The sequence below is a fragment of the Alligator mississippiensis genome, chromosome 15 (genome assembly GCF_030867095.1).
Source record: "Alligator mississippiensis isolate rAllMis1 chromosome 15, rAllMis1, whole genome shotgun sequence".
Classification (NCBI taxonomy): domain Eukaryota; kingdom Metazoa; phylum Chordata; order Crocodylia; family Alligatoridae; genus Alligator; species Alligator mississippiensis.
Genome location: NC_081838.1, coordinates 18,161,030 through 18,177,015, shown reverse-complemented (window position 1 = coordinate 18,177,015; position 15,986 = coordinate 18,161,030). Strand labels below are relative to the sequence as shown.

Sequence of the window (15,986 nt, the reverse complement as noted above, 5' to 3'; positions counted from 1 at the left end):
TTATTGTGGTTTGCAGATCGTTGTTTCAAGAGGTGGGTGCTCGTGGCTGGTAAAAGTACAGCTGCCAGTTCAAATCTCCAGTGTTTTCCTTCCACATTTGCACACAATTGATACGATATCTGGTACATACCATGCTACACAAACTGGTCTGCTTTGATGCTAAGCACAAACCTAGAAACAGTGTTTGAAAATATGGCTTGGCGTGTGGCTGTTTTAATTTGACAGATGACAGCGACAAGGACAAGTCCAGTGGCCTGGGCATCAGGCCTGGGGACTCTGCTGTTCCTTGCAGAAGAGTTACGTAGCACCACTGTCATCTTTCTTTGCACGAACAAGCTGTACCACAGCTCAGTCCCTACAGGGGCCTGCTCTCATATAAGACACAGGATGGACTTCAGTACTGGAGTGAACTTGTAGATACATACGGCTTTCTGCATAGTTAAATTGTTTTCCAAAATATTCATGACTTGCCCAAATGCAGCCACTTCTGGGGTGAAGCTCTAACAGCACCCAGAAACATTACCCAGGGGTTGGAAAGAGAATGCAAATAACTGCAGATTCACTTGAAACTGTCTGGGGGGGAAAAAGGAAATTAATTTTGCAAGTATGGGCTGGTAGGTTGGCATTGGCACCCTTTGTTGGCGAGAAGGCATCTGAAGGAATTTGAAATAGAGGAGCTGGCCACCAGTGGTGCTTACCTTTCCATGCGAACTGTGCCTGCGATGCTGAGCTGGGTGGGACATTAGGGGCCAACTTTTTTGGCAGATGTCACAAATTAGCCCCACACCCTCTCCGAGTTACCACTCCAATATTCTTCATCTGCCTGGTCTGCTGCTCTGCTTTTTGCTGTCTGCTCTGCTTTTCTGCTTTCTGTTCCTTGTTCCATGCCCCTTGTCTGCTCTGCTTTCTGCCCTGTGCTCCCTGTGCAGTCTTTCTCTGTCTTCTACTCCTTGTCCTATCTGCCTCCTGTCCCCTTCCCGATCTGCCACAACTGAGCTAAGGGCATGGCCACGCTCTGCACAGGTAGTGGGTGTATTCCGGATGTGAGCAGGAGTTGTTTTTTTTTCATTCTCCTTAATTAAAAAAAATAAAAGCCCAAGCACTTACAATGTCATAAACTGCTGCCTCTGAGCTCTACGGGGACTCTTGATCCAATGCTTATTTTGACCGAGGCCTCTGGAGACCAGGCTAATTCATTGGCTTACAATGTTGCTTCTATCCTGCTCCCTCCCTCTTACTTATATAGGTTACAGTACACTATGCTAAATAATGCATGATTGGAGACAACTCGGCTTCCTGCCGGGGTGGAGATTGGTGTCACAGTGTCACTCCAGTGGTATGATGGCACATATGGAGAAGAGGGTACAATATGTTAAAAATGTTTCCGGTAGCAATCAACTCTGTTCTTCTGTGCTCTGGACAGTGTCAGAGTGACTCCTGAATCACGCTGAAACCATCCCTTCGCAGTTCTGTGATGAAACATGGAAATTCCTTTCCAAATCTGATGTATAGTTCCATACCAAATGCCAAAGCATGAACGAATAACAAGTGCAGGAAATATTAGTAACCTTTACTCGGCTGCTTTCCTCATTTGTGTTGGTTTAAGAACCACCCAGTTACATTCTAGAAGTGTTTCATTTTCTTTTCAGTGCTAATAATAATCCTTCAGTTCAAACTGAGCGTAATAGCAAGACACAGTTCTGCTCTGCTGGGATCTCGGCACGCGTGTCCATCAGGATCTAACCTACAGAGTTGGAGAAGCTGCTGAAACTCGACTGATATGCTGGCGTGGAGCCCTTAGCATCCCTGCATCCCTCACCCTTTTAAGCATCAGGGGATTTAAATATTGCTAAAGGCTTGTCTTTGTGGGGATGATACTGAACAGTAGGATAGGCGGTGGAGCTGTACCATATTTGCTTGTCTGTCTGGGTGGACAGTGCTCAGTACCCTGGCTGTGCACATCTAATGGGAGCTGATATGAAGTAGCAAGCCTGCATGCAGTTCACACCCTACCTAAGTTTTACCTAGGGAAATCACAGCAGAAAAGCCTGTTACAATCAAGCCATAAGCTCTTTAAATGGGCTTTGCTATGAGAAGTGGACAAGCCCCTTGATAGTGGTAACTTGCTACTATAATTCACTCTCAGCAGTAGTAAAAGTCAAGTCGACTTGTGGGCAGGGGTCATTCTTCAGTGAATCCTGGTTTTTGTTTGGTATCAAACCAGCCCAACTCCTGTGAGTTGTGAGAGAACAGGGCTTATTTCCTCAGGTTTGCTTGACTTCTGGAGAATTGTCTGGCCATGTAAGTAGGAGGCCTAGTTGCAGACACATGAATTTGTTCTTGGCTCTGCTTTCCACCCTCCATGACATCTCGCTTGTCTGTTTCCCATCTGTAATGTAAGACTGCAAATACTTGCCAGCGTTTCATAAGGGTGAGGCTTAATAACTAGCCTTTTTAAGAGCATTTTACTGGCATTAGGTAAGTAACCATCACAGCATCCCTAGGAGGTAGGTATTTTAGTCATCCTGACTGATGTCTATAAAGAACTTGGAGATCTCCATACATGGGGCTAAATATACAATTTACGAGGCATTCCACTCTTAGCCCTCGGTTAGGGTCAAGCTAGGTTCTCGCATCAGAAGCGGATATTTCAAAGCACTCCAAAATCCTTCCGTCTCCACATACTGTCTTGAGGGATCAGGTCAGTGCGGCCAGTTTGGGGTCAGATGCGTTGAGGCTTCTCAAGGTACAGCCATCCCTAGAAAACAAGCTGGTTTGCATGCATGTGTGTGGCCTGGACAAGTGTATTTAGCATCGGTTTAACTCGGGGTTAAATTATAGACCTGCAAAGGTGCAAAAGAACCTTAAAAGAAATGGTACTGTTGTGGTAACCAGACCTTAGTAAGCTGTATCAGAGCTTTGGGTAATAAGGAGCAGACACTCTGGGGAGTCCTACCCATTTACGGTGAATACCAAGAGTGATAAAATTGAGCCATAATTCAGCTCCAGCTTTTTAGAAAGCCGCTAATGAAGATTTACAGTTTTCCTAGAGGTATCCTGGGACACTTTAGCCTCTCCGTAGCTGCCAGCAAGCAGCCAGCTAAATTTATTGCTGTGAACTGTCACGTTGACACACGTATTTTGGGCATCCGAATGGAAGGCAAGCAAGATAGAGGAGCTGGAAATAAAAACACAGGAATTGCAGGGAATTAAATTAATTTGGAAGCACGCTGCCAGTGCCTGATGTGCTGATGCTCAAGCTGCGGTCTTTTTTTGTATGCGCTGTTTCCCAGAGCGGACGTAAAGATGCACCTATGTCTTCATTCTTTCTGTCGGAGCAGATCGGCAGTGATGCTAAGGCATTGTGCTGCAGACCGCTCAAAAGCAAATCGGCCTATTTTAAGATCACCACAAAGCTGCTGGTTACCAGCTGAGCTGGGGTCACCTGATGTTTAGAGAAAAATATTCTTCAAGAGAAAGGAAGTCAGGCAGTCGTCGGCCGTCCTCATATTAGTTGCTTCCAGTCTTCAGCAAAGTTCAGTGGCTGATACGCTCACTTTATAGCATTCAAAATTGTGCTTTACAGCATTCAAAATCTGGTTGAGGGGAGGAGGGAATTTATGATAGCCGGGTTCATTTTGAAACTGGAGGGTGCTACTGTCCTGCCATTTGGCATGGGGCAGACATCTGGTGATTCAGAGGATTCAGGCTTGGCTCTGAAGGAAACGACTCGCAATCATTGTTTGAAATGTCATGTCAGTGAACCCTGGAAGAGCTAAGAGTCTTGCCCAGACCTGGATGTCGCTAACATTTGCCTCCAAAGGTAGGCTTCCTTCTTTCTCAAGAAATGGTTAGCAGCCTGATTCGACTCCTGTCACTCGTGTTTTGCATGCATAGTTCAGTGTGTGCATCATCACAAAAGAGGCGTTGAACTTTGCACATTCCTAACAGTCTTGGACACTGTTTTTTTGTTTCGTTGTATTTTTTTGTTAATGACTATTTATGCACAATTCGAGGAAAACATTGACGCTATTCCCAGTCGTCCGAGGCTTGGTTATTCTGTTCATCTCGAAGGCTTCATCTGTTGAGATACTGGTGCTGGAGTTGCTGGTCCAATGATGGGACATTTGTTTCCGTAAGCTTTTCCTCTTTGCAGATTAACTTTTTGCTCTTTGTTTCAAAGTAACATTTAATGTATAATTTTATTCTCTCCCCATTTTTTTTTTCTTTGAAGACTGTAACAGTATATTTCAGACAAGTATTTATAGGCATGGCAGTACCTGTCGTATACTGAAACGAAAAGCCAAGTTTTGGAGAAGGGTGAAACTTTGATAGGAAACTTCTGATGTAGGTACATGGTGTTTTCCTAACAGGTCAAGCATCGTGTGCTCATGTACCTTGTATTAAATCAGGCGTGGCCATCCTGTAGCACAGGTAGCACATGGCAGATCAGGGAGGGAGCTGGCAGCACAGTGGCAGGTAGAGCCAGAGAGCAGAGCAGCAGCTCAGGCATGGAGCAGAAAGCAGGGCAACAGATTGGGCAGGGGAAGGGGATCAAAGTGGCATTTAGGGAGGGTGTGAAGCTAATTTGTGGCACGCCTGCCAAAAAGGTTGGGCTCCACTGTGTTAGATAGGTTCTGGGTTTTGAAACTGAACTTCTTAGTGAAGTTCATTTTGTGTCAAGAACAAAAAGTGAGTACAGCAAATCTGAATGAAGTCATTTGAGGGCGAAAGATCCAGGCTGGGAATTTGTGAAAACAATGCAGACTAGTGATCCAAAGTAACATAGGCTGAAACAGCCCATAACACTCATACTGCCTGGCTTTTGGTTCTTCATTTAATTGTTAGTCTGATCACTGCAAGGCACTCATCTGTTTGCTAAAATATTGATGGCAAAAGAGGTAAAGTGCAGTTGAATATAAAGAAGCACAAGTGTGTGCAGAAACATTTGTAGACTGTTTTCTCTCTGAGAAACTGGAAAATGGGGTTTGGGTTTACAGCAATGACAGATCTGAAGAGCCAGCCGTTATTATCAGAGTAGCATCCAAATTGTGAGTTATGACGAGGTTAGACTATGGATTTGTATAGCAGGGTTTGGCTAAGGATGATCCTGCCTCAGGTAGGGGGTTGGACTAGATGATCTATGGAGGTCCCTTCTAACCCTACTTCTCTCTGATTCTATGAACTGTAGAAAGACACCACAGATCAGTTGCTGCTTCAGATGGCTTGCACTGTAAAATCACTTCAGACAGCATTATGGCATCTGAGGATAAGCAAGCACTGCAAAAAACTACTCGCTGCTTCAAGTGTATAGTCAGATATCTTATGCCATTCAAATATAAGTGCTTTTATAGCAAGCGGAGCCCATTTACTGCCTAGATGGTCTCTAGCAATCTGTGTTAAATGCATGCTTCCAGATGATGGATGATAACCTTCTGGGTTCAGTTGAGAATGAAATCTTTCATGAATAAGGCGACCGTCTGGGGAGAAATCAGTACATTGCATCTTGCAAAAGAACATCTGCAGGATTTGTAAGTCTTAATCTCAAGCGGTACCACTGCCTTGGGAAGTTGTTGCCAGTCCTGTTGTCAGACAGAACTTCTGCCTTTCTCAGCCTGAAAGAACCTGGTGCATCTGCCTGGTCGAGTGCCAAGATAAGCCCATAGGCTATGTACCTCTGGTGTCTGTAATGGTGCTTGGCTCCGGTCCCAGACATCTACTTCCAAATATTTTCCCCCAAGGTGCCATTGTGATGTGCCGTTGATAACTTTACCCAAGCACTTATCTGAGATCCTTTGGGCAGAGAGCCTTGTTCCAGTGCCAAAAGAGTGGGGAAGAAAGTCTCGCTTCTAGCCAAGGAGTTGTTAGGAGGATATACGGGAAGTTGGGAAGAGACATGGGAGGGCTATCGCAATGGTGGTTGTGAAGACATTAGAAGGACTTCTCACCTGGTGTGTGAAGCTCCCTGGACTGTCTGTGCAGGGCGGTCAGGTATGGATCCTTGCTGATGCTGGGCTCCATTTGAACCAAACTTAGACTATTCTAACCCAAACCTTGTTTAGGTAAGACTTGCTTACTGACTCTTTGGCCTGGTCCTCCATCATGCTAAGGCCCCTTTTGCATAGCTCTGGCAACACACCAGAAGCTGTAATACAGGCAAAAGTTTTAGGATAGTGGTACGGGCATAACTTTGGATATAAACGTAAACCAGACTAGCTAAGCAGGTACCAGCTCCTGTATACGCTGTCATGTACTTAAGTTGTATTACAGTCTCCTAATAAATTCTTGGTGACCTTCATGCTTATTCTATGTGGAGATCAGGGAAGCAATACTCATCACCTTACCCCACTGTGCCCTTTTGTGTCTATGATGTATTTGTGTTTCCTGTCCTGCATTTCATAGGAATTGAAAACCAAAATTAGGTTTCCTTTTATCACTGTCAAATCATCTTTTTAGTCATGCTGAGGCTGACGACCATATTTTGTCATGGATTACACACCCCAGGCTATAATATGCACCTTGTTTTTGAAAGGCAGAAGGAAGAAAGTAAGATCTTTTCTTGTAGCAAGTAACTGAGTAGCAGCAGCCAGGGAGCGCATTGCTGCAGATTTTACTTTTGCTTACAAGCAGCTCTTTCAGTGTTGGAGGCATAAATTGGACTTTCAGCTTTAGGACCATGACCAATGCAAGTTGAATACCTGTGTAATTAAAGGTATGAATGGCTTTTTCTCCTAACTGATTCATTTAAACCAATACCAGAGGCTCCCCAGCGACCCTAACTGGATGTAAATCAGGTCTACGCTGTTTGATCTCACTGTGATAACAATCCAAGTGCAAGCTAACCAGTTTTAAACTATTTGTGTTCACATCTGGGTTCGCAGCAGCTTTCACTCAGAATGTTGGTCTGATTTCTTTTTTTTTTTTTTTTTTTGTTAAACCAATACAATTTGTGCATGTATACAAGCGGTTAAATGGAGCTGGCACTCGCCAGGCATAACACGCTGGTAACTGGGTCTCCCAGCAAGGGGACTTTCTATAGTGAAAGGAGCATAAACGAGACATCCTTTGTAAAAGGTGAAATATTGGGGGGGCAATAAAGAATACACAAAGCATGGTGTTGCACAACAGCTTATTAGAGTAACGGCTCCAGTAGGTGTGAATGTATTAGCTCCAGAAATATGGATTTTCATTTCCACTTAGGAGAACTTTTACAATCTTTGCAATCTCCTATGCCTGATGAAGGGTGCCTGTGCTCGAAAGCTTGCAAATAAAGAATTTTTTTTTGCAAATATCTACTTCTAATAAAAGATATCACCTCTGCCACGAGTTTTGATTCCTTTTAGCTCCAGAAGGCACCCAACAGTTCCATTAATCTGAGCGTGCAGATAAACTTTGTGACTTGTTAGGAACTCCTCTGTGCTGTATCTTGAGTGTGATCAGAAATCTTTTCATTGGAAGCAGTCACAGCATTAGCTCAGCGAGTGAATCAGGTTAACTTTTGATCTCCTTCGTGACTTTTGATCTCCATCCCTAAGGCATTGCAGGGAGGAACTTCAGGAGGCAGAAACCATCTGCTTAATGTTTGGACGATTTAAAGGGAAACAAGGATTTCATCTTGCTTTGGTGAAGGCTGGGCTCAGTCGCTGGGGCAAGCCAAGGGTGGAGCAAGTGATATCTCAGATACTTCCAGAGAAGATCTGATCCTCTCTGAAGCATTAATGCACAGCTGAGAGATGCTGAAGGGACCTGGGACAGTTTATTTTCACAGTGTAGCTTTTGCAAAACTTAACAATGACAGTAATCCCCTGCAGAGTATCTATAAATGTAGTCCCATAAATAAGCATCCAGATAGCATAGCGTGGGACTTGGTGCCTAATGCATCTTGCAAGCAACTGCCAGCACTGCAAGCATCATAAATAAGAGACCTCAGTTAACCTTTGATTTAGTGTTGGTTGTTTTTACTGCCAGTAGGAAACTCTACTTGCATTCAGTGACTGAAACAATCTTGTCCCCTATATCACCATCTAAATACCTTCATACAGGTAAGGGGGAGGTGTGTTTTAAAATCAACAAGCAGTTGATTTTAAAATCTGAATAGGAGTTTGATGAGGGTCTGGGATAACTGTACAAATATCAGGCTCCAGAGTGGTGCATAGATGGCATGTCCATCCATCCGCAGCAGCGTTTCCAGACCTCATCTGCCTTGATGAAAGGATAGTAACCTCCCTTTTTCATCTTCCCCATAGCAACAGGAAAAACACAAGTGGATGTGTTACAAATATAAAACCCAAACAGAGGAGGGAGAGGATGTGTCCTCCTCGGAGCCCTTAAAATACGTTTCAGCAGTTCATTATTGCGTCTTCTGAATTAGCGATTTCCATCTGTGTTGCTCATTAGTGTTGAAATACTGACATTTTAGTGTAAGAGGGAGTTTTCGAGGTAGCTGTAAATGCCAGTGGTTAATTAGTATAGGCTGTTTCCCCCTCTTCTTCCCCTCCCCCTCCCGCCCGTAGCAGACCATTAGCTTTGCTATATACGCTTAAAAAAATTGCTGAAACTGTTAAAGGAAACATGAATTGTTGCAAACAAAGATAATCTCATCTGATCTCATTTAAGAGCTGGGTAAACAGCAAATACAAGCTTTAGATTGTATGCTAAGATCATATGCACAACAATTAATATGGTAGAGCATTTTCCCTGTCTAATCTGTATCTCTGTCCAACCACAGCAAGGGTCTCCATCCTCAGTAAGAGAACCGTCACCTCTTCACCCTCCGTTTGCATCTGGTAAAATTAGTAGAGCCTTCAAAGGAAGAGTGCACAAATGATAAAGAAGTGGCTTTTCTGTGTGTGAAGTGAATGTACATGTGATCCGCCAGGCTAGAAGGTATCTGGAACGGTCCGACAGTCTTTAAACCAACAAAGTCAGGAAATTCCGCCTTAATTTGCTGCCTTTATATCGTCGTGCAGTTTTTGCCCATCTTTAGTAATAGGCCAGGAAAGAGCAGTTTTTAGGCCACTGAGAAGGTGAACGGGTTTGTTAGTCACCTAGAGAGCACTCAAAATCTCTTCTGTTCTCCTGATATGGAATAGCCTCTGTAATGGCCTTCCTTTCTAATTTGTTAACACACTCCAGCTTGGAATGATTTTTTTTTTTTTTTCCAAACTCTTCCCTGAAAAAAGCAGCTTTTAAAATAGCCTCTGAAACACAGTGCTGTTTGATCTCGCCTGAGTATTTCCTTGGTCCAAATTTCTGTGGATGGTGCAGTTTTTTTATTTCTACCTTCAGGAATGTAGTAGATCAGGATTTGAATGCACACACCTATACGTGGCTCTTCAGATCTACAGACCTGCTTAAACTTCATTTATTAAGACCTTGCCTCTGGACTTCAGGTTTTTAGAACCGATTTGTTTTTTGCACTTGACGTTTATAAGGAGACAACTTTTAAGCCATTGAAACGGGGTTTTTATTTGTGGGGAGAGGAGGAAGGGATGGGTTTTGTCCATGTACTAACTTCTTTCAGAAGCCTTTCATTGAAGACGGTGGTGATTTGATGGGCAGAAAGAGATCTTGTGTGGAAAATCATGAAGTCTGCCAAGCTGATTTCATATTTCCGCTGTACTGAATTATGCCACTGCTGCCTTTATTAGGTGGGTTTGAAAGGTCCTTCTAATTAACAAAGTCTTCCACTTAAATTTTGCAGTCGTGCATTGGCTATTTTCCACCTTGAGTGCTTTTTTTCTTTTTAAAATGCACGTTGAAAAAGAATATTCTATCTCATGCCAAGTTGGAGGGGCGAGTTATTCCAGTGTGAAAGCAGGGTAACTTTTTAACCTGAAAGGTTATTTTTTGTTTTGTGTAGATGACATCCACTAATGAAGGCATTTTGTTCTCATTCTTCCTTTTTTTTTCTTCTTGAGCATAACAAACATGCTTTGAAGAGGAATGCCTGTCTCCAGAAGAGAAGTCAAGGATGGAGCGTACTCGGTGCAGATAGTCAGATACGAGGAGCTTTCTTTCAGCTGTTCGCAAAATAAACTCCTTTATTCTGCTGACTGTTTGTCTGACTCAGTTTGATACAAAGGGTAACCCCCGCAACCCTGGAGCTGGTCAGGCTTTTCTGTGACCGTTGGGTGGAAATGCCAGTTCTCTGTACTCAGTTGGATCGCGCCTTCCAGCTGTTTTGTTTCTTGTCTTGTACAACACCTCAGTTGGGTTTAGTTCAATCGTTCTGGTATCTCAAGCAGCTCCTGCCACTGAATCTAATTGTATCACAGCAAATAAGGTTGTGTGCTAGGGAACGGGCATAGCAGCATAATTCATATTTTCTCTCAATGAGTGAACAGGCAGCCAGGAAGTCTCCTCCAAATCCCGAAACAAAAATTGGCTTAAGAAATGAGAGTTAAGCCCCTGCTATTGGCTAATTCCCAGGTTGCTCAGCCTGCCTTGCCAAGCTAATTGTTTTATACTTCGTAACATGAACCGTGTACATTTGTTTTGTTCTTAGATTGAAGACTAAGCCTTGATCTATGTTCCACCTGCTTCCAACTGCCTGCCACGAATTCACGATCACATGACCCTGGATATGGACATCGTCCTTTCGGATTTTGTTCGCTCAACGGGGGCAGAGCCAGGACTGGCCAGAGACTTACTTGAAGGTAATAAGTGCTGGGATAGAAACATTTGAAATTCGTTTGGTTCCTTGGTTTAAGTAGGCAGGGAGGAGAGTTTGGGAGAGGAGATGGTTGTCTGCCAGGGGCAAGCTGTTAGTGATGGTAACACTGCACATTTTGAGGCTGTGACCTTTTCAATGTAGATAGTGAAACCTTGGCTTGATCTTACGTTCCATGTGACTAAGGTAATGGAGCTCAACTGTTTGCCGGGGTGAGAGTCGAATGCTTAAAAGAGAAGTGCAGCCTGCAGCAATAAACCATCTTTCCTGGCATGTTGCATCCCAAAGTGGATCGGAAATCAATTTTTAGCTGAAGTGGTGTTTAGAAGTTGAGCACGTTGTCCTGGAGGCTGTATATTTTAGATCAGGCGCTCAGTGAAAGTTTCAATGTACTGTAAAAATCCACGTGTCAATGTTTCTTGTAAGGGATTGCAGTTGGGCGAAGTAAATTGAATGTGGGGTTTTTTTCTTCCTTTTCTACCTCTGTACTGATCACTTGCAGGTACCTGGCACACATGACAATTATGGTATGATTTTAGGTGTTAATTGCACATTAATCTGTTAATTGCTTGACCTGGTCCTGGGATTGCTGGGGCTGGGGTCGGCAGTCAGCTGATTATGGGACCTGGCCTGGACAGCTCCAGGTCTCGTCTAGGACGCAGCTACCCTCTGACAGATCAGGCTGGGGGCAGCTCATCAGTGGGGTGATTTGGGATTGTAGGAATTTTATACCCCATTTCAAATGTTTTACTTCCTGCCATACATGTTTGACATGGCAGCAGGCACGATGCTTGGGGTGGGGCATAAAATTACTCTGATCCCAGTAATGCCATTGTTTTAACATATGCTAAGTGCCACAGACTCGTCTCATGTTACTGTATCCTAATCTTGACCTTTTAAATTCCCATCTTTTAATTTTGAGCATCAGATGCACTTCTCATCCAGTTAACTTCCTCTGTCATCTAATGGTTAGGCAAGTTTTATTCTAAAAACCCTGCAGTTTTCACCAATGAACTCACAGCCAGGAAGCTGCATTGTGCTTTGGACAGACAAGGTCCCAGCCTTCACAATTAAAATTGTAACATTTAGTTTTGATTAAATGAATCCTATGGTTTTTTGGTCAATAAAACAATTTGTCTGCTAACTTTGAATATCTGGTTCTGGCCTAAGGGTATTTGAGCTACACAGGTTGCTCTATTTGCTTTATGCAAATCACTTTTAGCTGTTAAAAATGACCTCATGTATACATGGTAGTTCAGACTAGCCTGCCATCTAATACTGATAAATGTGTTCATCATGTAAGCAGAGCATTAAACAGAAATAGGAGTAATTTAGGGCTTATTTTTGCCGTGCTCTATATATCTAATAATTCAGTTACAGGAACACAAGAGTTCAATGTAGGTTTTTAAGGCTGTGCCCACACTAGAGGCAGTGATCGGCACAATGCTGTAGCTGAGGGGCAAGAAGAGGCATGACCCGTGATCAACCTACCTGTGTGAGCAAGATCATCTAGAGAGAGCAGAGTTATTCAGGCGAAACCGTGCTTTTACTGGTATAGCTTGTTGTGCTTGCAAGGGTAGTTTCATCATGCCTTGCCAGTATAGCTGCATCTGTGCTAGGAGCGCTGTGTTGTGCTAGCATCCTGCTGTTCCTATACTGGAAAAATGTGCCTGGAGTAGACCCTGTCCCACGTATAATCACAAGATGTTAGCAGTTCTGTTTTTCTGTGGGACTCCATCCAAATGTGAAGGAAATGCAGATCCAAGACGAGCAAGTTATTGACGCTGTTGTTACAGTGCCATAAAGTTAAGGTTGCCGTGTGCTGGAAAGCAGAGCTGCAGTCTTGTGTTTAGATAGGCTTAGTTGGGAGCAGATGTGGCCCTGCCGTTTTGATTTGTGGGACTAGATGGATGCAGCACTGAGAAGTTGCCTGTTGTACCTCTGAAAGGCACGAGCATTTTTCTTTACCAGACTGCATGCTTTTAATTGGTTTATGAGTAGCTCTTCATCTGCCTAAAATGCTGGAGGCTGCAAGTGAGAGAGGAACAGTGGAAGAAAACCCTGGTCAGACCCAGTTTGCTCTCCCTTTCTGAATCCTCTCTCTAACCCTGTCACAGGGGTACCCAGTAAATGGCAGTTCTCATGTTCTTAAATTCATATATTGAATAAAAGCCTGCAAATAACTTCCGCTGCCCTCAGCCTACCATTAAAAGAAGGAGCAGGGTGCACTGATTTTTCTGCTTCCCTCCCACCCCCTTCCCCCAAGCTGTAAATACACTTACAAACATAGCCTGTGGGTCTGTGTTACCAAAATGCTTGGTGATGCTACACATGAGCAAGGAAATGCTGACGAAAGCCCTGACATTTTCATCCTCCATGGTGACGGCAGGAGAGCTGTGTCTGGCAACAGTGCATGAGTGTCTAGCACAAGGCAAGATTTGGTGCAATGTGGCAGTGCCGAGTTGTCCATGCCGTGACCGCCTTCACTTTAGAACCAGGCTTGTTCTGTGAGTTGAGAATTTGGCTTTGTACTAACATTGCAGTCCCCAGCTGACCTTTTTATCCTGTTGTGGGTACGCACACATCCTGTTTTCACAGGTGGGGTGTGGAGGCTTCCGCCTTGGGACTGGGAGCCAGGAGCTGTGAGCTTGAACCTGACTCTGAAGCGATCTCCATAACTTTTTCTATCCTGAGAGTACCCGCTTGGTAGATTTGAAAGAGTCCAGTGAAGAGCAACAAAAATTATTGGAAGCCCAGGAAACATGAGTTATGAGGAAAGGCAGAAAGAGAGAAAGTAATTTATTTCTTCCCTGGGGAAGAGAAGATGGAGAGGAGATTTGATAAATCTTCAAATACCCGAAGAGCAGTTTATAAGATAGTCTTTTTCTCTGTGGCTGATGGTACAGGAATAGGAGCCATGACCTCAGACTGCAACAGGTGAAATTTAGGTTGTAGATTAGGAAGACCATTTGGACTATGAGGGTGGTTAAGCATTGGAACAGGTTACCTATAGAAATTGTGAAATCTCCGTCTTTGGCCATTTTTAAAAACCAGGTTAGATATAAGCACTTAATGGGGATGGATTTAGTCGGGAAAGATCCTGTCTTGAGCAGGAAGCTGGACTAGATGACCTCCCGAGGTCCCTTCCATTCCTTCTTTCCTACAGTCCTCCTCTGGTATCTAAAGATGGGAGCACTAATGCAGATCAGCTGCCAGGTCGTTTACGACGGCCTATAGAAGGGCTAGCTACAGTTTTAAACGCATCTGTGCCCAACCAGCACTGGGTTCTTCATGGCTGCCACCACTTTGGAGCTTCATCCATAACAAATGACAGGATCTGAATTTGTTGGTATAGATACGTTCGTTGGTATGTGTCCTTAGCAAGCTGCTCCATCTCTTCTCCCCAGTCTTTCTGTAAAGCTCCTTAAGGCTCTGAGGATTTGGAGCTCTCTTCCTCTTCAAGTCATGTTGGGTGATGGCAAAAACTCCCCTTTATTTTAACAGGACTAGGATTTGGGTGATGGCAATGAGTCCCCTTTACTTTAACGGGACTAGGATTTTGCCCCATGTTTCTAGATGATGCTGTCTCTGGGAGGCCTCGCATCTGCAGTTTGGGTGCATTTAAGTTCTAATTTCTAATTGAATATTTCCTTTCACTTAAGGATTTCTGATCTTTTCTTTCTAAAGAAGAGTATTTTTAGCTCAAGATGAAACCAGGAGAGGAAGTTTTTCATCATCTGCCCATTTCTTCAGCGCGTGGTCACTTATTTGGGCAACTGTCACACTGACTAATTTTCATAACGCATTTCCTAAAGTTACTCAGTGTTACTACAACATTTTCAGCTACATGCTTTCGGGCAAGATACTGATGTTATATTTTTGGTGGGGATTGACTTTCCGCTGTGCTCAGAAAGCAGTCGCATAAAATGCCACTGTATCACTTATCTCAAAACAGGACATCCCAGGGTGACACCGGTGCCACCTTTGTGCGCACTGTGTTCAGATTAACGCATGAATTGCAAGCTGAGTCTGGTTCTGATTATACACTCTTCTGTGTTTTGATTACCTGTAGGTTTTTATAGCTGCTGTGCAGCTGGATAAGAATCTAGATGGTTTGTTTTGACAAGAAAGGATTTTACATTTCAGGAATAAGTGTTTCAGTGCAAAAAAAACAGAATATCTGGCAAGTACATTTACACATGCTTAATTTTGAGGTCTTTTGCATCCAAGCTAGAATGTAAGAGTAAATGCACCCTAGTAGTTTTTCTTTTGGTGACATCCAGAAACAAAATTGTTTGTGGAAATAGCTGACAGATCTCACTCATCCCAGGTGAATTTTCCCCTCCTGTCTCTGCTCTTCCCTCTGGAATAGCCCCTTATTTTCAGTCTGGTTATTCATATATCAGGGCAGTCTGCGAGCATGAAATCCAAATTAATTCACTTTGCCATTTGCTTCTAAAAAACGTGGGCAGGAGCTATTAAGAGCAAGTATGATTGAGTGTTGTTTTCAAGGGAAGAGTTACTTTAGGCTCTACTTAAATCCTGCATTATCATTCACAGATGTATGCATTAAGTTTTATAATGGAGCCAGTCAAGTAGTTGTGCAGTGGAGCCCACGTTGCCACAGGATAATTTCTTGGCAAATTTAGATTTTTACTATAGTTATTTACATGTCTGCCAAAACTACTTCAGTATTGTCCAAGCAAAGGTTTTGATTTAATTTGAGCAGTTTTATTGCACACAAATGAAAGCGGCATTAATGGTAATGCTTAATTGAGGAGGAGTCTATATTCAGAATGGCAAAATTATGTTGAGATTAGTTTGAAGACTTCACGGCTAATCTAAGTTTGCAAGACCAGGGACATGACTTTCTCTTCTAGACCATTCAGGATTTTGTCTTGAAGTTGGTTTTGGCACTTTTCTTCACCTCCTTTCTATTCTTATCTAGTTCAACATATTAAATACAAGATAAAACTTTATTTGATAACAGAATTTGAGTCTGCAGTAGAATGGACACTATTTACATTAAGCGGCAAATGACATACTGCTGATGTAGAAAAAGCTGTAAAACTATTAAACAGCATGTTATATTCTGTTATCAGTTTGCAAATGCTTCATGTGTGGGCTCAGATGATTTTAGTGTCACATGGCACCTGTGAAGTCTTGTCCTTTTGCTCACCTGGAACATGGAAGTGGCTCGAATTTTCTTTCCCCATTTAGACTTTTCTTGTCATTGGAATATTTTTAATGAACCAGTTAAGAGTTTAAAGCAAAAGGTGAGTAGTTGATCCTCTTTAGGAGTGGGCAAGCCGGC

The 15,986-nt window shown here is 43.2% G+C and overlaps 1 protein-coding gene across 1 annotated transcript in view; it reads left to right on the top strand.

The window, feature by feature from the left end:
• Nucleotides 1–15,986, top strand: part of OTUD7B (OTU deubiquitinase 7B) — a 59,630-nt gene that overhangs the window by 11,509 nt on the left and 32,135 nt on the right. The window contains exon 2 of the mRNA XM_059718609.1: nucleotides 10,508–10,658. Within this exon, the coding sequence (XP_059574592.1) occupies nucleotides 10,574–10,658 (85 nt within the window). The 5' untranslated portion in view covers nucleotides 10,508–10,573. The remainder of the gene's footprint in view (nucleotides 1–10,507; nucleotides 10,659–15,986) is intronic.